This window comes from Leptodactylus fuscus, unplaced genomic scaffold, assembly GCF_031893055.1.
Source record: "Leptodactylus fuscus isolate aLepFus1 unplaced genomic scaffold, aLepFus1.hap2 HAP2_SCAFFOLD_139, whole genome shotgun sequence".
NCBI lineage: Eukaryota > Metazoa > Chordata > Amphibia > Anura > Leptodactylidae > Leptodactylus > Leptodactylus fuscus.
In genome coordinates this window covers 90,328-117,645 of record NW_027440161.1, presented here as the reverse complement: position 1 = coordinate 117,645, position 27,318 = coordinate 90,328, and the positions used below count along the sequence as shown (strand labels likewise).

At 47.7% G+C, this 27,318-nt stretch overlaps 1 protein-coding gene across 1 annotated transcript in view; it reads left to right on the top strand.

Annotated features, from left to right (window-relative positions):
- Nucleotides 1-365: 365 nt before the first annotated feature.
- LOC142187209 (ATP-binding cassette sub-family G member 1-like) overlaps nt 366-27,318 on the top strand; it is a gene marked incomplete at its 3' end in the record, with an annotated part of 110,445 nt that continues 83,492 nt past the window's right edge. The window contains exons 1-2 of the mRNA XM_075261462.1: nt 366-681; nt 11,976-12,219. Of these exons, the coding sequence (XP_075117563.1) occupies nt 637-681; nt 11,976-12,219 (289 nt within the window). The remainder of the gene's footprint in view (nt 682-11,975; nt 12,220-27,318) is intronic.

Below are 27,318 nucleotides of genomic sequence, written 5' to 3'. Positions count from 1 at the left end.
CCCATACCCCACCACTCACCCACCCGAATCCAACTCCCCCCTCCCCCCACACGTTACTAGCTGTGGCGATGCCAAATATCTATTCGGACGTGCCAATAAAGCTTGTTTGATTTGATACATATACTAGGCCCCGCCCCTGTATACATATAATACACATGCCTCAGGCCCCTCCTCTTATTTACATAGCAGGCCCCGCCCTGTCACTGTGCAGATGACACATGAAGGAGATTGGGAAGAAAACAAGAGCACGTTTATCTGCGCCGCAGGCCCCGCCCACCTGTCTGCCTGCAGCCAATGAGCGGCGCAGAAGGGGGAGGAGGAGGAGCCAGCGGGGACCGGAGCGCTAGCAGAGTGGTCAGAACAGCGGCAGAGACACCGGAGACCGGGCCGGGACAGGAGAGACACCGGGAGAGAAAAGAGACACCGGGACAGGAGAGACACCGGGACAGGAGAGACACCGGGACAGGAGAGACACCGGGACAGGAGAGACACCGGGAGAGAAAAGAGACACCGGGACAGCACAGGACCGGAGAGACACCGGGACAGGAGAGACACCGGGACAGGAGAGACACCGGGACAGGAGAGACACCGGGAGAGAAAAGAGACACCGGGACAGGAGAGACACCGGGGCAGGGGATGGCGGCCTGCCTGACTGCAGCCTTCAGTGTGCCCAACACCATGGTGAGTGGCGGCTACATCTCTGTATATATAGCGGTATATAGCTGTGGTATAGAGCTCTGCACTGTGCGGTATATAGCTGTATATATAGCGGTATATAGGTCTCTCTGCACTGTGCGGTATACAGCTGTATATAGGTCTGTGCACTGTGCTGTATATATAGCGGTATATAGGTCTCTCTGCACTGTGCGGTATACAGCTGTATATAGGTCTGTGCACTGTGCTGTATATATAGCGGTATATAGGTCTCTCTGCACTGTGCGGTATACAGTTGTATATATAGCGGTATATAGGTCTCTGCACTGCTATATGTCACCCCCATCATGGCTGTGTCCCCTACAAATCCCCCCGGTCAGGAGTAATAGACAAGGTCACACTGGGGCAGGAGATCCTGGCACTTGTAGTCCTTTGCGACGTCTTGCTGTGCGGCAGGTGTAGACTTGCTGGCACTTGTAGTCCTCCGGGGTGTTCTGGCACTTGTAGTCCTTTGCGACGTCTCGCTGTGCGGCAGGTGTAGACTTGCTGGGACTTGTAGTGGCCACTGCTGCTGGTGACTGATCCAGTCCGTTATCCGGCACAATAACAGGTTCCTCTGCAGTCATTATGGGGTTACATTGTGTGACTTGTACTTGTAGGAGCCGTAGGCACAATGCTGGGACTTGTAGTTCTCCAGGAACCATAGACACGCTGTTTACCTGCTGGGACTTGTAGTCCCCCTGCAGGTTTGGCCACTGTGGTCTCCTCCTGGGACTTGTAGTCCCCCTGTCACTGTACGCAGCACACCCTCCTCCCGGGGTCACCCTCCTCCTGGGACTTGTAGTCCCCCTGTCACTATACGCAGCACACCCTCCTCCTGGGGTCACCCTCCTCCTGGGACTTGTAGTCCCCCTGTCACTGTACGCAGCACACCCTCCTCCCGGGGTCACCCTCCTCCTGGGACTTGTAGTCCCCCTGTCACTATACGCAGCACACCCTCCTCCTGGGGTCACCCTCCTCCTGGGACTTGTAGTCCCTCTGTCACTGTACGCAGCACACCCTCCTCCCGGGGTCACCCTCCTCCTGGGACTTGTAGTCCCTCTGTCACTGTACGCAGCACACCCTCCTCCTGGGGTCACCCTCCTCCTGGGACTTGTAGTCCCTCTGTCACTGTACGCAGCACACCCTCCTCCCGGGGTCACCCTCCTCCTGGGACTTGTAGTCCCCCTGTCACTGTACGCAGCACACCCTCCTCCTGGGGTCACCCTCCTCCTGGGACTTGTAGTCCCTCTGTCACTGTACGCAGCACACCCTCCTCCCGGGGTCACCCTCCTCCTGGGACTTGTAGTCCCTCTGTCACTGTACGCAGCACACCCTCCTCCCGGGGTCACCCTCCTCCTGGGACTTGTAGTCCCCCTGTCACTGTACGCAGCACACCCTCCTCCCGGGGTCACCCTCCTCCTGGGACTTGTAGTCCCTCTGTCACTATACGCAGCACACCCTCCTCCTGGGGTCACCCTCCTCCTGGGACTTGTAGTCCCCCTGTCACTGTACGCAGCACACCCTCCTCCCGGGGTCACCCTCCTCCTGGGACTTGTAGTCCCTCTGTCACTATACGCAGCACACCCTCCTCCCGGGGTCACCCTCCTCCTGGGACTTGTAGTCCCCCTGTCACTGTACGCAGCACACCCTCCTCCTGGGGTCACCCTCCTCCTGGGACTTGTAGTCCCCCTGTCACTGTACGCAGCACACCCTCCTCCCGGGGTCACCCTCCTCCTGGGACTTGTAGTCCCCCTGTCACTGTACGCAGCACACCCTCCTCCTGGGGTCACCCTCCTCCTGGGACTTGTAGTCCCTCTGTCACTGTACGCAGCACACCCTCCTCCTGGGGTCACCCTCCTCCTGGGACTTGTAGTCCCTCTGTCACTGTACGCAGCACACCCTCCTCCTGGGGTCACCCTCCTCCTGGGACTTGTAGTCCCTCTGTCACTATACGCAGCACACCCTCCTCCTGGGGTCACCCTCCTCCTGGGACTTGTAGTCCCCCTGTCACTGTACGCAGCACACCCTCCTCCCGGGGTCACCCTCCTCCTGGGACTTGTAGTCCTTCTGTCACTATACGCAGCGCACCCTCCTCCCGGGGTCACCCTCCTCCTGGGACTTGTAGTCCCCCTGTCACTGTACGCAGCACACCCTCCTCCCGGGGTCACCCTCCTCCTGGGACTTGTAGTCCCTCTGTCACTGTACGCAGCACACCCTCCTCCCGGGGTCACCCTCCTCCTGGGACTTGTAGTCCCCCTGTCACTATACGCAGCACACCCTCCTCCTGGGGTCACCCTCCTCCTGGGACTTGTAGTCCCCCTGTCACTATACGCAGCGCACCCTCCTCCCGGGGTCACATACTTAGGAGGTGGATCATGGCTGACACTGTTTGTTAATTAGAGATAATGATATTCTCCAACGTGACTGTCATTAGTGATTAACCCTGTGATGACTGGATGATCTTCTAAGACACCCCCCCCCCTCATTGGATTTGCAGGACCCCCTTAAACCCCCTTTTGTTCTCAATGCTGCAAATGTGACCCGAATGCAAGGGGTTAACCCCAGTCTGCAATGTGACGGCAGCTGCAGGGTTACTGGAGATGGGGGAAGGGGGGGATTAACCCTTTGTGCTGGCCGCAGACTTCGGGCACCTGCAGGGACCAACATGACCGAGAGTTACCCCGAGCTCAGGATTACAGAATGATCTGCGCAGGCGCAGTGACGGCTCTATGCATCCTCTGCTGTCAGCCTGCAAAATATATACAAGCAGATTATATAAGAGGAGGGGGGCAAAGGATGGAGAGGAGGGGGGCAAAGGATGGGGAGAGGGGCAAAGGATGGAGAGGGGAGGGGGGGGGGCAAAGGATGGGGAGGGGAGGGGGGGCAAAGGATGGAGAGGGGGGCAAAGGATGGAGAGGGGGGCAAAGGATGGAGAGGGGGGCAAAGGATGGAGAGGAGGGGGGCAAAGGATGGGGAGAGGGGCAAAGGATGGAGAGGGGGGCAAAGGATGGAGAGGGGGGCAAAGGATGGAGAGGAGGGCAAAGGATGGAGAGGAGGGGGGCAAAGGATGGGGAGAGGGGCAAAGGATGGAGAGGGGAGGGGGGGGGCAAAGGATGGGGAGGGGGGCAAAGGATGGAGAGGGGAGGGGGGGGCAAAGGATGAGGAGAGGGGCAAAGGATGGAGAGGGGAGGGGGGCAAAGGATGGAGAGGAGGGGGGCAAAGGATGGGGAGAGGGGCAAATGATGGAGAGGGGGGCAAAGGATGGGGAGGGGGGCAAAGGATGGGGAGGGGGGCAAAGGATGGGGAGGGGGGCAAAGGATGGGGAGAGGGGCAAAGGATGGAGAGGGGGGCAAAGGATGGGGAGGGGGGCAAAGGATGGGGAGGGGGGCAAAGGATGGAGAGGAGGGGGGCAAAGGATGGGGAGAGGGGCAAAGGATGGAGAGGGGGGCAAAGGATGGAGAGGGGGGCAAAGGATGGAGAGGAGGGCAAAGGATGGAGAGGAGGGGGGCAAAGGATGGGGAGAGGGGCAAAGGATGGAGAGGGGAGGGGGGGGGCAAAGGATGGGGAGGGGGGCAAAGGATGGAGAGGGGAGGGGGGGGCAAAGGATGAGGAGAGGGGCAAAGGATGGAGAGGGGAGGGGGGCAAAGGATGGAGAGGAGGGGGGCAAAGGATGGGGAGAGGGGCAAATGATGGAGAGGGGGGCAAAGGATGGGGAGGGGGGCAAAGGATGGGGAGGGGGGCAAAGGATGGGGAGGGGGGCAAAGGATGGGGAGGGGGGCAAAGGATGGGGAGAGGGGCAAAGGATGGAGAGGGGGGCAAAGGATGGGGAGGGGGGCAAAGGATGGGGAGGGGGGCAAAGGATGGGGAGAGGGGCAAAGGATGGAGAGGGGGGCAAAGGATGGAGAGGAGGGGGGCAAAGGATGGAGAGGAGGGGGGCAAAGGATGGAGAGGAGGGGGGCAAAGGATGGAGAGGGGGGCAAAGGATGGGGAGGGGGGCAAAGGATGGGGAGGGGGGGCAAAGGATGGAGAGGAGGGGGGCAAAGGATGGAGAGGAGGGGGGCAAAGGATGGAGAGGAGGGGGGCAAAGGATGGAGAGGGGGGCAAAGGATGGGGAGGGGAGGGGGACAAAAGATGGAGAGGGGGGCAAAGGATGGAGAGGAGGGGGGCAAAGGATGGAGAGGGGGGCAAAGGATGGAGAGGGGGGCAAAGGATGGAGAGGGGGGCAAAGGATGGGGAGGGGGGCAAAGGATGGGGAGGGGGGCAAAGGATGGGGAGGGGGGCAAAGGATGGAGAGGAGGGGGGGCAAAGGATGGAGAGGAGGGGGGCAAAGGATGGAGAGGAGGGGGGCAAAGGATGGAGAGGAGGGGGGCAAAGGATGGAGAGGAGGGGGGCAAAGGATGGAGAGGAGGGGGGCAAAGGATGGAGAGGGGGGCAAAGGATGGGGAGGGGGGCAAAGGATGGAGAGGGGGGCAAAGGATGGGGAGGGGAGGGGGACAAAAGATGGAGAGAGGAGGGGGGAAAGGATGGAGAGGGGGGCACAGGCTGGGGAGAGGAGGGGGCACAGGATAGGGAGGGGGCACAGGATGGGGAGGGGGGCAAAGGATGGAGAGGGGGGCAAAGGATGGAGAGGGGGGCAAAGGATGGGGAGGGGGGCACAGGATGAGGAGGGGAGGGGGCACAGGATGAGGAGGGGAGGGGGCACAGGATGAGGAGGGGAGGGGGCACAGGATGAGGAGGGGAGGGGGCACAGGATGAGGAGGGGAGGGGGCACAGGGAGGGGAGGGGGCACAGGGAGGGGAGGGGGCACAGGGAGGGGAGGGGAGGGGGCACAGGGAGGGGAGGGGGCACAGGGAGGGGAGGGGGCACAGGATGAGGAGGGGAGGGGGCACAGGATGAGGAGGGGAGGGGGCACAGGGAGGGGAGGGGGCACAGGATGGGGAGAGGAGGGAGCACAGGATGGGGAGGGGGGACAGGATGGCGAGGGAAGGGGGCAAAGGATGGGGAGGGGGGCAAAAGATGGATAGAGGAGGGGGGAAAGGATGGAGAGGGGGGCACAGGATGGGGAGAGGAGGGGGCACAGGATGGGGAGGGGGCACAGGGAGGGGAGGGGGCACAGGATAGGGAGGGGAGGGGGCACAGGGAGGGGAGGGGGCACAGGGAGGGGAGGGGGCACAGGGAGGGGAGGGGGCACAGGATAGGGAGGGGAGGGGGCACAGGGAGGGGAGAGGGCACAGGATGGGGAGGGGGGTCATATAGAAAAATAAATTTTGAAGCAGCAAAAGCAAATCCAGTAAGGCGGGGGCCGAGCGCTGGAGCAGACGGAGATCAGGGGACAGGGCCGCACATCCAGATGATCCAAACAAGGGGTTTAATCCCAGACAGACAACGTTTCGGTCCTCGCAGGAACCTTTCTCACCCTGTCTGTGGGGTCCTATAATGAGTCAGTGGTGTGATGTCATTGTGTGATGTCATACCTCATCCCCCTGTGACGGCAGCGCAGAGTATTTCAGCACTTACAGGCGGCTCCCTCTATAGGTCACTATAAGATTCGTTCCCGCATTCGTTATTCTCTCATCATTCAGGAAAAGATTCTTAATGAAGCAGCAAATAATTAGAATCAGCAGAAGTCGCCGCCGATCCCCGGAATGAAGGAGCCGAATATTTCTGCCTCATTAGCGGCCGCGAGCTGAGATATAGTAATGTGCGAATATAAGAATATGTACGGGTAACGAGAGCGTATAGAATGCAAGTATAGAGCAGTATATAACATGTGACCGGACAGGATACAGCACTATATACTCTGCTAGCCTCCGCCTGCAACTTCATCTGCGGGTTGTTGGTGTTGATGATCGGCTTATATTCAGCACATTGTTACTGTTGATGGTTTGTCTGCTGAACTCATTCCTCGCGCTGTGCCTGTGATTGTTCCGACATCTCAGCAGCTCGCCATATAATGAACGTGTTGTTGGCGTTGATGATCCCCGTCGGCTCCGCTTGAGGAGAACTCTGTGACTTCTGGCTCCTTCATAGCTCTCGGTGTTTGTGACAAATTAGATTTTCTTTTTCCCGCCATGTTTAATATTAGCAAACTGCCAATGTGGAGTAAAGGTGTTTTCCCCTCCAGTGTGTCAGCACTGCCTGGAGCAGATCAGATAATATGCAGATGCTTGTACACAATGGACTGAGGGTTAGCTGAGTGTTACATAGAGAGATAACAGCCCTGGGACCTGAGATAAGCGGCTGCAGGCGCAGTGTAATATAGTATGTGACCATAAATCCAGAACAGTAGTGAAGCCATGTCATGTACTGGGATACAAAGTAGCCGATGTGTTACTCCAGGTTACAGAGTACCTATGGGACATGTAATATAGTATGTGACCATAAATCCAGAACAGTAGTGAAGCCATGTCATTTACCGGGATACAAAGTAGCCGATGTGTTACTCCAGGTTACAGAGTATCTATGGGACATGTAATATAGTATGTGACCATAAATCCAGAACAGTAGTGAAGCCATGTCATTTACTGGGATACAAAGTAGCCGATGTGTTACTCTAGGTTACAGAGTACCTATGGGACATGTAATATAGTATGTGACCATAAATCCAGAACAGTAGTGAAGCCATGTCATTTACCGGGATACAAAGTAGCCGATGTGTTACTCCAGGTTACAGAGTATCTATGGGACATGTAATATAGTATGTGACCATCAATCCAGAACAGTAGTGAAGCCATGTCATGTACTGGGATACAAAGTAGCCGATGTGTTACTCCAGGTTACAGAGTATCTATGGGACATGTAATATAGTATGTGACAATCAATCCAGAACAGTAGTGAAGCCATGTCATGTACCGGGATACAAAGTAGCCGATGTGTTACTCTAGGTTACAGAGTATCTATGGGACATGTAATATAGTATGTGACCATCAATCCAGAACAGTAGTGAAGCCATGTCATTTACTGGGATACAAAGTAGGCGATGTGTTACTCCAGGTTACAGAGTATCTATGGGACATGTAATATAGTATGTGACCATAAATCCAGAACAGTAGTGAAGCCATGTCATGTACTGGGATACAAAGTAGCCGATGTGTTACTCCAGGTTACAGAGTATCTATGGGGCAAATCTTATCCAAATCCGGTCAGTGGTTTCTGTGATTGAGGAACAAACATCCAAACTGTCACATGTATAATAGTAGTAGGATACAGACAGCACTACAACTCCCAGCATGCCCAGTGTACTTCCCTATTCTTCTCTAAACACCAGAGTAGTCTCTAGATGTCGGAGGGAATGGGGGTGTCATTATTCGCCCCTGGTAATTTTTTCCGTGTTCCCTGATTTCTGGTTTTGCTGGGACAGGCTCACAAAAACTGATCTGTCCTCGTACAATCCTGGCAGGTGAGCGACACCTCGTACAGTCCTGGCAGGTGAGCGCCGACCCCTCGTACAATCCTGGCAGGTGAGCGCCGACCCCTCGTACAATCCTGGCAGGTGAGCGACCCCTCGTACAGTCCTGGCAGGTGAGCGACACCTCGTACAATCCTGGCAGGTGAGCGACCCCTCGTACAATCCTGGCAGGTGAGCGACCCCTCGTACAGTCCTGGCAGGTGAGCCACCCCTTGTACAGTCCTGGCAGGTGAGCGAAACCTCGTGCAATCCTGGCAGGTGAGCGCCGACCCCTCGTACAATCCTGGCAGGTGAGCGCCGACCCCTTGTACAATCCTGGCAGGTGAGCGCCGACCCCTCGTACAATCCTGGCAGGTGAGCGCCGACCCCTCGTACAATCCTGGCAGGTGAACGGCGACCCCTCGTACAATCCTGGCAGGTGAACGGCGACCCCTCGTACAATCCTGGCAGGTGAGCGAAACCTCGTACAATCCTGGCAGGTGAGCGCCGACCCCTCGTACAATCCTGGCAGGTGAGCGCCGACCCCTCGTACAATCCTGGCAGGTGAGCGCCGACCCCTTGTACAATCCTGGCAGGTGAGCGCCGACCCCTTGTACAATCCTGGCAGGTGAGCGCCGACCCCTCGTACAATCCTGGCAGGTGAACGGCGACCCCTCGTACAATCCTGGCAGGTGAACGGCGACCCCTCGTACAATCCTGGCAGGTGAGCGAAACCTCGTACAATCCTGGCAGGTGAGCGCCGACCCCTCGTACAATCCTGGCAGGTGAGCGCCGACCCCTCGTACAATCCTGGCAGGTGAGCGCCGACCCCTCGTACAATCCTGGCAGGTGAGCGCCGACCCCTCGTACAATCCTGGCAGGTGAGCGCCGACCCCTCGTACAATCCTGGCAGGTGAGCGCCGACCCCTCGTACAATCCTGGCAGGTGAGCGCCGACCCCTCGTACAATCCTGGCAGGTGAGCGCCGACCCCTCGTACAATCCTGGCAGGTGAGAGCCGACCCCTCGTACAGTCCTGGCAGGTGAGCGCCGACCCCTCGTACAATCCTGGCAGGTGAGCGCCGACCCCTCGTACAATCCTGACAGGTGAGCGCCGACCCCTCGTACAATCCTGGCAGGTGAGCGCCGACCCCTCGTACAATCCTGGCAGGTGAGAGCCGACCCCTCGTACAATCCTGGCAGGTGAGCGCCGACCCCTCGTACAATCCTGGCAGGTGAGCGCCGACCCCTCGTACAATCCTGGCAGGTGAGCGCCGACCCCTCGTACAATCCTGACAGGTGAGCGCCGACCCCTCGTACAATCCTGGCAGGTGAGAGCCGACCCCTCGTACAATCCTGGCAGGTGAGCGCCGACCCCTCGTACAATCCTGGCAGGTGTGCGCCGACCCCTCGTACAATCCTGGCAGGTGAGCGGCGACCCCTCGTACAATCCTGGCAGGTGAGCGACACCTCGTACAATCCTGGCAGGTGAGCGCCGACCCCTCGTACAGTCCTGGCAGGTGAGCGCCGACCCCTCGTACAGTCCTGGCAGGTGAGCGCCGACCCCTCGTACAGTCCTGGCAGGTGAGCGCCGACCCCTCGTACAATCCTGGCAGGTGAACGCCGACCCCTCGTACAATCCTGACAGGTGAGAGCCGACCCCTCGTACAGTCCTGGCAGGTGAGCGCCGACCCCTCGTACAGTCCTGGCAGGTGAGCGCCGACCCCTCGTACAGTCCTGGCAGGTGAGAGCCGACCCCTCGTACAATCCTGGCATTTGCAAAGCAAGAAAACAAAAGTGAAAACAGGAAGTGCCGCCATGTTGGTTGTCGAGTCCTCTGCCTATAGGACAGATCATGTGACATCTAGCAGTATTTGGACATGTAGATGATTATATCTGCGGTTATGATGGACGTCACCCTTGGTCCCAGTGCTCGGTAATCTCCGCGCCAATGCCTATTGCACTATTACAGATAACAGTGCGCTGCCTACAATATGGCGGTTCTATAGGGCGGACCAATGTTATTCCAGCTGTCATGTAGCGAGGTCTACCAGGGCTTGGTACAGTGACGGGTTAACCGACTGGACTGGCCGGCCCAGAGCCCAGACTTGAACCCTATGGAGATGGATCGCCGAACTAAGGGGTGCAGCAGCCAAACAACATTGGTAAAAGAACGTACCTGCCTACTCCAACCAAATGGAATAAAATCCCACCGGCCGCCATACAAGGACTTGTGGAGAGCCCCGGGGGGTTGGCGTTGTAATGGCCGCTCGTGGGGGCTCTACCAACTACCAAATAGGAATAAATGTAGTTTCTGTTCTGCCGCTGGTGCCCAAATACTTATTGGTAGACGGTGCAGATAGAATTCAGGAGTTTAGGAAAGCTGGGTGACCCGAGCAGGCGCTATCCTGGTGCCGTGTAGTCAGCGCCACCATGAACATACAGGGACTATAATTTCTTTTATCTTTGGGGTCAGTGACGGGCCTGAAGGTCTCGGCCACAATATTCTGAGTGGCACATATAGGGGTCTCTATACGGGCCCATGCGCTTTACGTTGCCCCTCTGTTGGGGTATTAATCCTTGTGTCCCCCTATACTATACAGACTCAGCCCCCCGGGATGGGACGGGGACATTCAGCGCTTTCTTTCATCCCTCCGCCGCCTTCAATCCTGAGGCCGGACAATGGGCCGCAGAACATGAACCTTTTTGTAGGGATTTATCCTTGAGTCGGGATCCAGATTTAGTGACAGCAGCGCGCTGTGCTTTCCAGCAGGGTAACCCGATCGCCCCCGTTTTGTCTTCCTGCCCTCGGGGAGATATTTGATCATTGGGAACGAAACGAAAAAGATTTGAACTTTTTGTACCGCAGATTGGTATCGGATGCCCCGGAGCGGTTGGACCTTGTGTAACCTGGTAGGAGGTGAAGATGACAAATAGTTCCGTAATATACGATGAGAATACACCGCGGCCTAAGCAGAGGGACCCCCATGTGACCCACCGGGACAACACATTGTCCAATTTACCGCATGGCGCCATTTTCTTGCCTCCAATACTAATTGCTCTCTGTCTTCTAAACGCCGGGGCGTTGGCCAAAGAATCACAAAATGTAACAAATGTATCAGAGTCATCGGCATGTAACTAAAAAAGATACAAAAACCTCTCTTAAAGGGATATTCCAGGAGTATGAGATTGGTGTCATTCTTGGTAGGCTGTGAATACATCATCAATACCAGATGAGTGACGGCACGCACCTCCCCTTCTCTGGCTAGTGATGTCACTTTTATCAGTCACATGACCTCAGTCCTATGCAAACAAATGGAGCTGAGCTGCAATACCAGGCACAACCACTATACGAGAGAGGGCGCTGTGCTTGGTAAGCAGTAAAAAGGTGGCAGTGCTCCTCCGAATTCTGGGGCCCCTTCAAACGGCCCAGAAAACCCCTTTAATAACAGAACGTTTAGCTCTTCCGTTCACTGACTGCAGGCAGAGATTGTGCCGTAAGATGCAAAGTACATTGAAAATTGCAGACTATTTCATTATACAGTGATTGAGCTTTGTTTGCTATAAGTGGAACATCCCTTTAAGAAGCGGGAGCCCGGTTATAAGTCCAGCAGGGCTCATGTATTGGCCTCCTCCAGTTGCACAAACACAGGGGACTCTGCTGGGACCAGCGATGAGATGTAAGAGATGAGGGAACTGGGTAGGGAGTCTTGTATTTCCCTGCAGCTCCCCCACTGGAGAGATGAAGTATTACAGCCAGTCTGTGTAACGCAGGACAAGGGGGAAGCCGAGACCCCTGACTCTATCTGACGTGTCTTGTGTCCCTGCCCCCCCCTGATTCTTATCTTGTATATTTTATATAACCTTCTAATAGATTTCTCCTTCATTTTGCAGAATTCTACCATCCCCGCCGCTGCCATGTCGGACCCCAAGTCGGTGTGCGTGTCCTTGGATGAGGTGGTCTCCGGCTGTGCGGGCAGTCAGGACACTCCGCTGCTTAATGGACACTTGAAGAAAGTTGACAACAACCTGACGGAGGCGCAGCGCTTCTCCTCATTACCCCGCAGGCCGGCCGTCAATATCGAATTCAAGGATCTTTCCTTCTCTATCCCTGAGGGGCCCTGGTGGAAGAAGAAGGGTAAGAACCGATACGGGCGGGGAAGTCACTGATGGCGGCATCTTGTTAAAGCTGGTCAGTGTTCTTGTATGTAGAGGTTGCGCTTTGTGTCCGGGGCCGAGCGGGTTTGTTGACCGGAGAGGCCAAAAAGTTCCCTGAAGCATTGCTAGTCTATCTGTCCATGGAGCCCTAAATGACTCTGCGGGGAGCAATAGGTGGGGGGGTGAGTGCACCCTAAGGGGTGTCCTAATGTAGCCAAGGAGCTGGGCTGATGGTGGAACATCCAATGGGGCACTTACTCGCCCCCATGTGACCACACAATGGGCCTTTTCTTGGGGTAACTATCGCCTGCGCTACAGACTCTGCCCCAATGACAATGACCTTTGTTAGAACCGGCAGCAGAAGTTTTGATTGGTGGAGGCCCAACCTCCGAAAGGAAGGGGACGTGTAACTAAGTGCGGAGTGCCTTTGGTTGTCATCCACTCTGCTCGGCTCTCCTCCAAACATAGACGGGCCCCTATACTATATCCCTCTATGGATCCGTACATGGTGCACATGACTGTCCCAGAAGAGCAGAAGGGGCATCACTCAGCTGTAGGGTTCGGCCCCCGGGGGCCTCCGCTGATCAGACCGCTTCAGACCTTTACCTGGTGGTTCCTGTTCGGATTGCTCGGCCCATTGATTTGTTTCGGGCTAGTGCTGGACATGATATTATATTTTCTGGGCCTCCTTGCAGCTCGCTCGGGGTTCTCTTCTGGGCTTGTGATGACGGCATGAAACTTGGCGAGCCCCATGTGATCACTAGGGTGTAATCACAGGCCTCAGGGGTGCAGGAGACTGACAAGCCAATGGGGCCGAGCTGCAATACCGAGCACAGCCACTATACAATGTGCGGCGCTGTGCTCAGTGAGCGGTGAAGAGGTTGTTCTGCTCACACAGGTGAATGGGCGTCCCAAAAATCTGTCCTAATGAGAGGCCATTAATTAATAAGTCCCCTATAACATGCAGGTGCTGAGAGATATACAAAATAGGAAAAAAGGGGGGAAGGGAAATCACAGCCCAGTTACATATCTGATGGTGCAGAAAGATTCTTATCTCTGTGTGCAGCGGAAAAAACAATCACGGATGCGCGGAAAAAAAAGACTCTCAGTTTGTGCAAATGTAAACGATTCACAGACGGGATCCGGCACCAGCGCGACATAGCTGCTATTGCTTCAAGATTAAAAGACCAAACCAAACAGTCCACAGTATAACAGTCCATGGAGTCTCATCTCCCTCTTCGTTGGTGACCGCTATATGGGGAGGTGGGGGTGGGGTGGGTGTATTGGGATAAATATAACAGTCCGTGGAGTCTCATCTTCCTCTTAGTTGGTGACCGCTATATGGGGAGGTGGGGGTGGGGTGGGTGTATTGGGATAAATATAACAGTCCATGGAGTCTCATCTCCCTCTTCGTTGGTGACCGCTATATGGGGAGGTGGGGTGGGGTGGGGTGGGTGTATTGGGATAAATATAACAGTCCGTGGAGTCTCATCTTCCTCTTCGTTGGTGGCTGCTATATGGGGAGGTGGGGTGGGGGTGGGGCGGGTGTATTGGGATAAATATAACAGTCCGTGGAGTCTCATCTCCCTCTTCGTTGGTGACCGCTATATGGGGAGGTGGGGGTGGGGTGGGTGTATTGGGATAAATATAACAGTCCGTGGAGTCTTATCTTCCTCTTGTTTGGTGACAGCTGGACACGTATTGGTCATACATCAGGAATCTTCTTGGAATAAGATCATGTGCAAAACGTATCAGAAAACATCCAGCTGACGCGTTTCGAGGATAAATGATCCTCTTAGTCATAGCTGAGATATATATCCATACTGTACACACTGTATATAACACATCTATATATATACCCCACCACTCACCCACCCGAGTCCAACTCTCCCCCCCCCCCCACACACACCCACTTTACTAGCTTTGGCAATGCCAAATATCTATTCGGACGTGCCAATAAAGCTTTTTTGATTTGATTTATATCCAAACTGTACACACTGTATATAACACATCTATATATATCCATACTGTACACACTGTATATAACACTTACATCTATATATATCCATACTGTACACACTGTATATAACACTTACATCTATATATATCCATACCGTACACACTGTATATAACACATCTATATATATCCATACTGTACACACTGTATATAACACATCTATATATATCCATACTGTACACACTGTATATAACACATCTATATATATCCATACTGTACACACTGTATATAACACTTACATCTATATATATCCATACTGTACACACTGTATATAACACTTACATCTATATATATATCCATACCATACACACTGTATATAACACTTACATCTATATATATATCCATACTGTACACACTGTATATAACACTTACATCTATATATATATATATCCATACTGTACACACTGTATATAACACATCTATATATATCCATACTGTACACACTGTATATAACACTTACATCTATATATATATCCATACCATACACACTGTATATAACACTTACATCTATATATATATCCATACCATACACACTGTATATAACACTTACATCTATATATATATCCATACTGTACACACTGTATATAACACATCTATATATATCCATACTGTACACACTGTATATAACACTTACATCTATATATATATCCATACCATACACACTGTATATAACACTTACATCTATATATATCCATACTGTATACACTGTATATAACACTTACATCTATATATATATCCATACCGTACACACTGTATATAACACTTACATCTATATATATATCCATACTGTACACACTGTATATAACACATCTATATATATCCATACTGTACACACTGTATATAACACTTACATCTATATATATATCCATACTGTACACACTGTATATAACACTTACATCTATATATATATCCATACCATACACACTGTATATAACACTTACATCTATATATATATCCATACTGTACACACTGTATATAACACTTACATCTATATATATATCCATACCGTACACACTGTATATAACACATCTATATATATCCATACTGTACACACTGTATATAACACTTACATCTATATATATCCATACTGTACACACTGTATATAACACTTACATCTATATATATATCCATACCGTACACACTGTATATAACACTTACATCTATATATATATCCATACTGTACACACTGTATATAACACATCTATATATATCCATACCATACACACTGTATATAACACTTACATCTATATATATATCCATACCATACACACTGTATATAACACTTACATCTATATATATATCCATACCGTACACACTGTATATAACACTTACATCTATATATATCCATACTGTACACACTGTATATAACACTTACATCTATATATATATCCATACCGTACACACTGTATATAACACTTACATCTATATATATATCCATACTGTACACACTGTATATAACACATCTATATATATCCATACTGTACACACTGTATATAACACTTACATCTATATATATATCCATACTGTACACACTGTATATAACACATCTATATATATCCATACTGTACACACTGTATATAACACTTACATCTATATATATATCCATACTGTACACACTGTATATAACACATCTATATATATCCATACTGTACACACTGTATATAACACTTACATCTATATATATATCCATACCATACACACTGTATATAACACTTACATCTATATATATATCCATACTGTACACACTGTATATAACACTTACATCTATATATATATCCATACTGTACACACTGTATATAACACTTACATCTATATATATATCCATACTGTACACACTGTATATAACACTTACATCTATATATATATCCATACTGTACACACTGTATATAACACATCTATATATATCCATACTGTACACACTGTATATAACACTTACATCTATATATATATCCATACTGTACACACTGTATATAACACTTACATCTATATATATATCCATACTGTACACACTGTATATAACACTTACATCTATATATATCCATACTGTACACACTGTATATAACACTTACATCTATATATATATCCATACCGTACACACTGTATATAACACATCTATATATATCCATACTGTACACACTGTATATAACACTTACATCTATATATATATCCATACCATACACACTGTATATAACACTTACATCTATATATATCCATACTGTACACACTGTATATAACACTTACATCTATATATATATCCATACTGTACACACTGTATATAACACTTACATCTATATATATATCCATACTGTACACACTGTATATAACACTTACATCTATATATATATCCATACTGTACACACTGTATATAACACATCTATATATATCCATACTGTACACACTGTATATAACACTTACATCTATATATATCCATACTGTACACACTGTATATAACACTTACATCTATATATATATATCCATACCATACACACTGTATATAACACTTACATCTATATATATCCATACTGTACACACTGTATATAACACTTACATCTATATATATATCCATACCGTACACACTGTATATAACACTTACATCTATATATATATATCCATACTGTACACACTGTATATAACACATCTATATATATCCATACTGTACACACTGTATATAACACTTACATCTATATATATATCCATACCGTACACACTGTATATAACACTTACATCTATATATATATCCATACCATACACACTGTATATAACACTTACATCTATATATATATCCATACTGTACACACTGTATATAACACTTACATCTATATATATCCATACCGTACACACTGTATATAACACATCTATATATATCCATACTGTACACACTGTATATAACACTTACATCTATATATATATCCATACCATACACACTGTATATAACACTTACATCTATATATATATCCATACTGTACACACTGTATATAACACTTACATCTATATATATCCATACCGTACACACTGTATATAACACTTACATCTATATATATCCATACCGTACACACTGTATATACTGCACAGTCACACTATCTCGCTATATTTCCTGGCAGTGACCCCTCTATTTTCCTTGTTGTCATGTTGAGATCTAATTTTTATTTGAGGAGTGTCCATGTTGGTGCGGCGCCCCCTACAGGTCATCATCCCATATGGAGGCGCTCTTCTAGCAGTCAGTATAGTTATAATAGGGCACTGCAGGATCTCACACATGTGCGCCACATTTAACCCTGTAATAACCAGGGGCGATTACTCTCCACCCGGCCCAGATCTCCCTGCCCCCGCCCAGATCTCGCTGCCCCCGCCCGCTCCTGATCCGCTATCCTCGGCCCCGGCAGTCCGTCATCTCTACAACCTGTAAATTGGGGGTTGGTTTTGGAGGTTATTGAGTTTCGCGCTGGCTGCTCGTCGCCTCCCGGGCTCTTCTTGTAAGTATAGTGATTACAGCCGGCCGCCATGTTATAGGAGCCATGAATCACAGGAAGGACATGTAACACGCCGCTCCTCACGTGTCACCAAACAGGTCAGAGGTCACTGACCAGGCCTCACTATAGGCAAGATTTCAGCTGTCAGTGAAGTAAGATATTCTTAAAGGGGAGATATCACCACCTGCAAGAACTCCAACTCTTTACACCCTTTAGTAGGCGCCCCTCCTCTGATTCCAGCACGGTTTGATTATTTTCTCTAGCCCCCACCGTTCCTGAACAATCCCTGCTGTAGGATTCAGCACTCAGTGACCTGCTTAGGCTCTGCTAGGTGGGCGGTCCTAGGCTGGAGCAGATAGTCTGGCACCGCCCACCTCATTGTACTGAGCCTAATTAGCATGCTAGGCACTGAAATAACAATTGATTGCTCAGGAATGGTGGGGGCTAGAGAAAAGATTCCAACTGCAACAGAATCGGAGGAGAATACAATGGTGATGAAAGATCCCCTTTAAGTACATCCACCTGAGGGTTTGTGACTATTGTATGGCTCTGTACTGATGCTTTGTTACACTGTATCAGTGCAGGTAAATATATAGAACTGGATACAATGGAGCAGATCCTCAGCTGTATTAGGTCAGGCCGGAATCAATGACTGTCTTTACAAATTCGCCCCTATGTGATATAATCTGAGCGCTCGATGACCTGAGACATATCGATGTTCTAGATTTTTAATTTTTTTTAAAGTGATTTAGAACTTTATGGCAATGTATGTCAGTATTATTAGGTACTATATAACGGTATATATGGGCACTGTATGTCAGTATTATTAGGTACTGTATAACGGTATATATGGGCACTGTATGTCAGTATTATTGGGTACTGTATAACGGTATATTTGGGCACTGTATGTCAGTATTATTGGGTACTGTATAACGGTATATTTGGGCACTGTATGTCAGTATTATTGGGTACTATATAACGGTATATATGGGCACTGTATGTCAGTATTAGGTACTGTATAACGGTATATATGGGCACTGTATGTCAGTATTATTAGGTACTATATAACGGTATATATGGGCACTGTATGTCAGTATTATTAGGTACTATATAACGGTATATATGGGCACTGTATGTCAGTATTATTGGGTACTATATAACGGTATATATGGGCACTGTATGTCAGTATTAGGTACTGTATAACGGTATATATGGGCACTGTATGTCAGTATTATTAGGTACTATATAACGGTATATATGGGCACTGTATGTCAGTATTATTAGGTACTGTATAACGGTATATATGGGCACTGTATGTCAGTATTATTAGGTACTATATAACGGTATATATGGGCACTGTATGTCAGTATTATTGGGTACTGTATAACGGTATATATGGGCACTGTATGTCAGTATTATTGGGTACTGTATAACGGTATATATGGGCACTGTATGTCAGTATTAGGTACTGTATAACGGTATATATGGGCACTGTATGTCAGTATTATTAGGTACTATATAACGGTATATATGGGCACTGTATGTCAGTATTATTAGGTACTGTATAACGGTATATATGGGCACTGTATGTCAGTATTAGGTACTATATAACGGTATATATGGGCACTGTATGTCAGTATTATTAGGTACTGTATAACGGTATATATGGGCACTGTATGTCAGTATTATTAGGTACTATATAACGGTATATATGGGCACTGTATGTCAGTATTATTGGGTACTATATAACGGTATATATGGGCACTGTATGTCAGTATTAGGTACTGTATAACGGTATATATGGGCACTGTATGTCAGTATTATTAGGTACTATATAACGGTATATATGGGCACTGTATGTCAGTATTATTAGGTACTATATAACGGTATATATGGGCACTGTATGTCAGTATTATTGGGTACTATATAACGGTATATATGGGCACTGTATGTCAGTATTAGGTACTGTATAACGGTATATATGGGCACTGTATGTCAGTATTATTAGGTACTATATAACGGTATATATGGGCACTGTATGTCAGTATTATTAGGTACTGTATAACGGTATATATGGGCACTGTATGTCAGTATTATTGGGTACTGTATAACGGTATATATGGGCACTGTATGTCAGTATTAGGTACTGTATAACGGTATATATGGGCACTGTATGTCAGTATTATTAGGTACTATATAACGGTATATATGGGCACTGTATGTCAGTATTATTAGGTACTGTATAACGGTATATATGGGCACTGTATGTCAGTATTAGGTACTATATAACGGTATATATGGGCACTGTATGTCAGTATTATTAGGTACTGTATAACGGTATATATGGGCACTGTATGTCAGTATTAGGTACTATATAACGGTATATATGGGCACTGTATGTCAGTATTATTGGGTACTGTATAACGGTATATTTGGGCACTGTATGTCAGTATTATTGGGTACTGTATAACGGTATATATGGGCACTGTATGTCAGTATTATTGGGTACTGTATAACGGTATATATGGCACTGTATGTCAGTATTATTGGGTACTGTATAACGGTATATATGGGCACTGTATGTCAGTATTATTGGGTACTGTATAACGGTATATATGGCACTGTATGTCAGTATTATTAGGTACTGTATAACGGTATATATGGGCACTGTATGTCAGTATTATTGGGTACTGTATAACGGTATATATGGCACTGTATGTCAGTATTATTAGGTACTGTATAACGGTATATTTGGGCACTGTATGTCAGTATTATTGGGTACTGTATAACGGTATATATGGGCACTGTATGTCAGTATTAGGTACTGTATAACGGTATATATGGGCACTGTATGTCAGTATTAGGTACTGTATAACGGTATATTTGGGCACTGTATGTCAGTATTATTAGGTACTGTATAACGGTATTGTCACGGGATGGTTAGAGTCTATACTATAGGCAATGTGTAATATATATTTCATGTGGAATGTATTCTCTAACCTGTTGTAAACATCAGTGTGTAGTTGGCTGATTCGGGTCTAGTGTGTTAGCACATTGTATGCAAATCCCTCTAACTAGTGAGGACCAGTGAGGACAATGGGTGGAGATAATCTGATCAGTGTCTCCAAGAAGATGTTGGATGGTGCATTGTCCATAGTAGACAGGGAGTCTGCTCTCCTTGGTATAGGTGAGGGGGGAAGGATCTGTGACTCAGCCCTTCCCACCCACAGATATAGGAAGTAACAGTTTAGTATATAGATGTAGCTAGCAGTTAGTATGTGTTAGCCGGCCTGTGCACAGCTCTGCAGAGAGCCAGAATTTAGTTACAGGACCAAGGAACCAAAGTTATCATTGGATTGTGACTTCTGTGGACTTATTGTTGTTACGGTTGATGTGACCGCCGCCGGCTACTAACTTTGTGGATTACAATAAATTGCTGTTGTCTCCTGACCTCTTGCGTCCGTGTTGATTCAAAAGACCATCCGGAGGAAGACGTATACTTTTGCTCCGTGACAACTGGTTGGCAGCGGTGGGATCAACAGCGGATAGCGAGATGGACTACAGCAGCTCAGCGATTAATGGAGCCACAACCTCAGAATACAGGAACTGGACTATGGCAAGTCTACAAGTAAGAGCCCGGGAACTAAACCTGAGTTATCAGAGAAGAACGAAAGATCAACTGATCGAGGCACTGGAGGAGATGACCCTGCAAAGCGACCATGAGGAGGGCTGCCCCCAGGAGACTGGAGAGATACAGGAGTGGCAGGTACAGACCCAAAAGAGCAGATGGGTTGTTTTGTATGAGGAGGAATTGGCAGTGCTGGGGCTAGGAGCAACTGCGGAGCAAAGGAGTAGAGCATTACAGAGGGCTCAGGAAACCGAGAAGGAGGAACAGAGAATGGCGTATGAAAAGGAAAGAATGGCGCATGAAATGCGAATGGCTGAGATAACTATGAGGAATTATAATCAAACGTCGACCCCCAGCCCAACAGTGAGAGAACCACCATATGTCTCCCATAAACACTTCAAGACCTTTGAGGAAGCGGCTGGGGATGTTGATGGATATTTTCAGGACTTCGAACACCAGTGCCGCCTGATGGAAGTCCCAGAGAAGGATTGGGTCCGGTATCTGGTGGGACACCTACGAGATGGGGCTGCGGAAGCTCTCAGAGCCATGGACCCTAGTGATCAGCGGGACTATGAGGCCATTAAAAGAGCGGTGCAGAAGTATTATGCAGTCACTCCAGAGACCTACCGAGTTCAGTTCCGCTCTTTGTCTTACAATGGGGGAAGCTCCTTCCACATGTTCGCCCACAAGTTGAAGCAAGCATGCAAGCGCTGGCTAGAAGGAGAGGAGGCTGTCACAGTCGATAAGATCCTCCAAGTCATACTTAAGGAACAGTTCTTTTCCCAGTGCCCCGCTGAGATCCGTGAGTGGGTGCTGGAACGGAACCCAGCCACAGTGGAGCAAGCTGCTTCTCTTGCAGATGAGGGCCTGACCATCAAGCCGCAGTGGAAGAGATTGTTTGCAGAGGAGCGGAAAACTACCACAGTCCGCCAGACACCCTTCAGCCAGCCACCCACCTTTCGTGTCCGGCCTCAGGATTACAATTCCCCCTCTACCCCTGCCCCAGCCCATCGGCCTCCAGCTATGAACAACCCTGTCCCTAGACAACGACCTACTGGAAGAATGCTAGAGCGCAGATGTTTTGGGTGCGGGCGGCCTGGACATTTGCAAGCTAGTTGCCCTGCTAACATGGGGGCACGGGCCACCGTGGCATCCCGGCCTATTCACTACCTGGGAACCACCCCTAGGACAGAAAGTTTGGCCCCATTTCCAGATGACTCCATGAATGACCCATCTGTTCCACCTCCAGGGGTCTATGGGATTCAGCCTTCCGCCACACATCCCGCAAACCTTCAGAGGAAGCACTTGCAGGAGGTCCTACTGGATGGCCGAACAGTTGTTGGATTCCGGGACTCGGGAGCTTTCCTAACGGTAGCGGACCCCCGAGTTGTGCGACCCGAGGCCCTAGAGGAGGGCCCTGGCATTTCTATCAAGTTGGCAGGGGGTACTCGGAAACGTATTCCTAAAGCTACCGTGGAACTCGACTATGGTTATGGACCAAAACGATGCACAATTGGTGTGATGAGCGGGCTGCCGGCCGATGTTCTGTTAGGCAACGATGTTGGAAATCTACAGTGCCACTTTGTGGGAGCAGTGACCCGAAGCCAAGCTCAGGGAGAAGCCAACATGGATCCACCGGATTTTCTGACAGATGCCAGCCCTTCAACCCTACAACTTTACCATTCAGTACCGCCGAGGGAACCAACACCAGAACGCAGATGGGTTATCCCGGCAGGAGGAAATATGAGCTATAGAGACTGATGTGCATTCCCCAATTTACCTGTGTAGGCCAATTGTGTCATGCACATGTTTTGAGAGGGGGAGGGGTTGTCACGGGATGGTTAGAGTCTATACTATAGGCAATGTGTAATATATATTTCATGTGGAATGTATTCTCTAACCTGTTGTATACATCAATGTGTAGTTGGCTGATTGGGGTCTAGTGTGTTAGCACATTGTATGCAAATACCTCTAACTAGTGAGGACCAGTGAGGACAATGGGTGGAGATAATCTGATCAGTGTCTCCAAGAAGATGTTGGACGGTGCATTGTCCACAGGAGACAGGGAGTCTGCTCTCCTTGGTATAGGTGAGGGGGGAAGGATCTGTGACTCAGCCCTCCCCACCCACAGATAGAGGAAGTAACAGTCTTAGTATATAGTATATAGCTAGCAGTTAGTATGTGTTAGCCGGCCTGTGCACAGCTCTGCAGAGAGCCAGAATTTAGTTACAGGACCAAGGAACCAAAGTTATCATTGGATTGTGACTTCTGTGGACTTATTGTTGTTACGGTTGATGTGACCGCCGCCGGCTACTAACTTTGTGGATTACAATAAATTGCTGTTGTCTCCTGACCTCTTGCGTCCGTGTTGATTCAAAAGACCATCCGGAGGAAGACGTATACTTTTGCTCCGTGACAGGTATATATGGGCACTGTATGTCAGTATTAGGTACTGTATAACGGTATATATGGGCACTGTATGTCAGTATTATTAGGTACTGTATAATGGTATATATGGGCACTGTATGTCAGTATTATTGTGTACTGTATAACGGTATATATGGGCACTGTATGTCAGTATTATTAGGTACTGTATAACTGTATATTTGGGCACTGTATGTCAGTATTAGGTACTGTATAACGGTATACATGGGCACTGTATGTCAGTATTATTAGGTACTGTATAACGGTATATATGGGCACTGTATGACAGTATTATTGGGTACTGTATAACGGTATATTTGGGCACTGTATGTCAGTATTATTGGGTACTGTATAACGGTATATTTGGGCACTGTATGTCAGTATTATTGGGTACTGTATAACGGTATATTTGGGCACTGTATGTCAGTATTATTAGGTACTGTATAACGGTATATATGGGCACTGTATGTCAGTATTATTAGGTACTGTATAACGGTATATATGGGCACTGTATGTCAGTATTATTGTGTACTGTATAACGGTATATATGGGCACTGTATGTCAGTATTATTAGGTACTGTATAACGGTATATATGGGCACTGTATGTCAGTATTATTAGGTACTGTATAACGGTATATTTGGGCACTGTATGTCAGTATTATTGGGTACTGTATAACGGTATATATGGGCACTGTATGTCAGTATTAGGTACTGTATAACTGTATATTTGGGCACTGTATGTCAGTATTATTGGGTACTGTATAACGGTATATATGGGCACTGTATGTCAGTATTATTAGGTACTGTATAACGGTATATTTGGGCACTGTATGTCAGTATTATTGGGTACTGTATAACGGTATATATGGGCACTGTATGTCAGTATTATTGGGTACTGTATAATGGTATATATGGGCACTGTATGTCAGTATTATTGGGTACTGTATAACGGTATATTTGGGCACTGTATGTCAGTATTATTGGGTACTGTATAACGGTATATTTGGGCACTGTATGTCAGTATTATTAGGTACTGTATAACGGTATATTCGGGCACTGTATGTCAGTATTATTGGGTACTGTATAATGGTATATATGGGCACTGTATGTCAATATTATTGGGTACTGTATAACGGTATATATGGGCACTGTATGTCAGTATTATTAGGTACTGTATAACGGTATATATGGGCACTGTATGTCAGTATTAGGTACTGTATAACGGTATATTTGGGCACTGTATGTCAGTATTATTGGGTACTGTATAACGGTATATTCGGGCACTGTATGTCAGTATTATTGGGTACTGTATAACGGTATATATGGGCACTGTATGTCAGTATTATTGTGTACTGTATAACGGTATATATGGGCACTGTATGTCAGTATTATTAGGTACTGTATAACGGTATATTTGGTCACTGTATGTCAGTATTATTGGGTACTGTATAACGGTATATATGGCACTGTATGTCAGTATTATTAGGTACTGTATAACGGTATATTTGGGCACTGTATGTCAGTATTATTGGGTACTGTATAACGGTATATATGGGCACTGTATGTCAGTATTATTGGGTACTGTATAACGGTATATATGAGCACTGTATGTCAGTATTATTGGGTACTATATAACGGTATATATGGGCACTGTATGTCAGTATTATTGGGTACTGTATAACGGTATATTTGGGCACTGTATGTCAGTATTATTAGGTACTGTATAACGGTATATATGGGCACTGTATGTCAGTATTTTTGTGTACTGTATAAAGGTATATATGGGCACTGTATGTCAGTATTATTAGGTACTGTATAACGGTATATATGGGCACTGTATGTCAGTATTATTAGGTACTGTATAACGGTATAAATGGACACTGTATGTCAGTATTAGGTACTGTATAACGGTATATATGGGCACTGTATGTCAGTATTATTGGGTATTGTACAACGGTATATTTGGGCACTGTATGTCAGTATTATTGGGTACTGTATAACGGTATATATGGGCACTGTATGTCAGTATTATTGGGTACTGTATAACGGTATATATGGGCACTGTATGTCAGTATTGTTAGGTACTGTATAACGGTATATATGGGCACTGTATGTCAGTATTATTGGGTACTGTATAACGGTATATATGGGCACTGTATGTCAGTATTATTGGGTACTGTATAACGGTATATATGGGCACTGTATGTCAGTATTATTGGGTACTGTATAACGGTATATATGGGCACTGTATGTCAGTATTATTGGGTATTGTACAACGGTATATTTGGGCACTGTATGTCAGTATTATTAGGTACTGTATAACGGTATATATGGGCACTGTATGTCAGTATTATTGGGTACTGTATAACGGTATATATGGGCACTGTATGTCAGTATTAGGTACTGTATAACGGTATATATGGGCACTGTATGTCAGTATTATTGGGTACTGTATAACGGTATATTTGGGCACTGTATGTCAGTATTATTAGGTACTGTATAACGGTATATTTGGGCACTGTATGTCAGTATTATTGGGTACTGTATAATGGTATATTTGGGCACTGTATGTCAGTATTATTGGGTACTGTATAACGGTATATTTGGGCACTGTATGTCAGTATTATTGGGTACTGTATAACGGTATATATGGGCACTGTATGTCAGTATTGGGTACTGTATAACGGTATATATGGGCACTGTATGTCAGTATTATTAGGTACTGTATAACGGTATATATGGGCACTGTATGTCAGTATTATTGGGTACTGTACAACGGTATATTTGGGCACTGTATGTCAGTATTATTAGGTACTGTATAACGGTATATTTGGGCACTGTATGTCAGTATTATTGGGTACTGTATAACGGTATATATGGGCACTGTATGTCAGTATTGGGTACTGTATAACGGTATATATGGGCACTGTATGTCAGTATTATTAGGTACTATATAACGGTATATATGGGCACTGTATGTCAGTATTATTAGGTACTGTATAACGGTATATATGGGCACTGTATGTCAGTATTAGGCAGAGTTCACACGGAGTAAACGCGCCGCGCATTGTGGCGCGTTTACGGCGCGTGTACGCCGCGTTTTTTTACGGTGCGCGATTACGCCGCGTTAACGCCGTGTTTACGCGGCGCTAACGCGGCGTAATCGCGCACTGTAAAAAAACGCGGCGTACACGCGCCGTAAACGCGCCACAATGCGCGGCGCGTTTACTCCGTGTGAACGAGCCCTTATTAGGTACTGTATAACGGTATATATGGGCACTGTATGTCAGTATTATTGGGTACTGTATAACGGTATATTTGGGCACTGTATGTCAGTATTATTGGGTACTGTATAACGGTATATATGGGCACTGTATGTCAGTATTAGGTACTGTATAACGGTATATATGGGCACTGTATGTCAGTATTATTGGGTACTATATAACGGTATATATGGGCACTGTATGTCAGTATTATTAGGTACTGTATAACGGTATATATGGGCACTGTATGTCAGTATTATTAGGTACTGTATAACG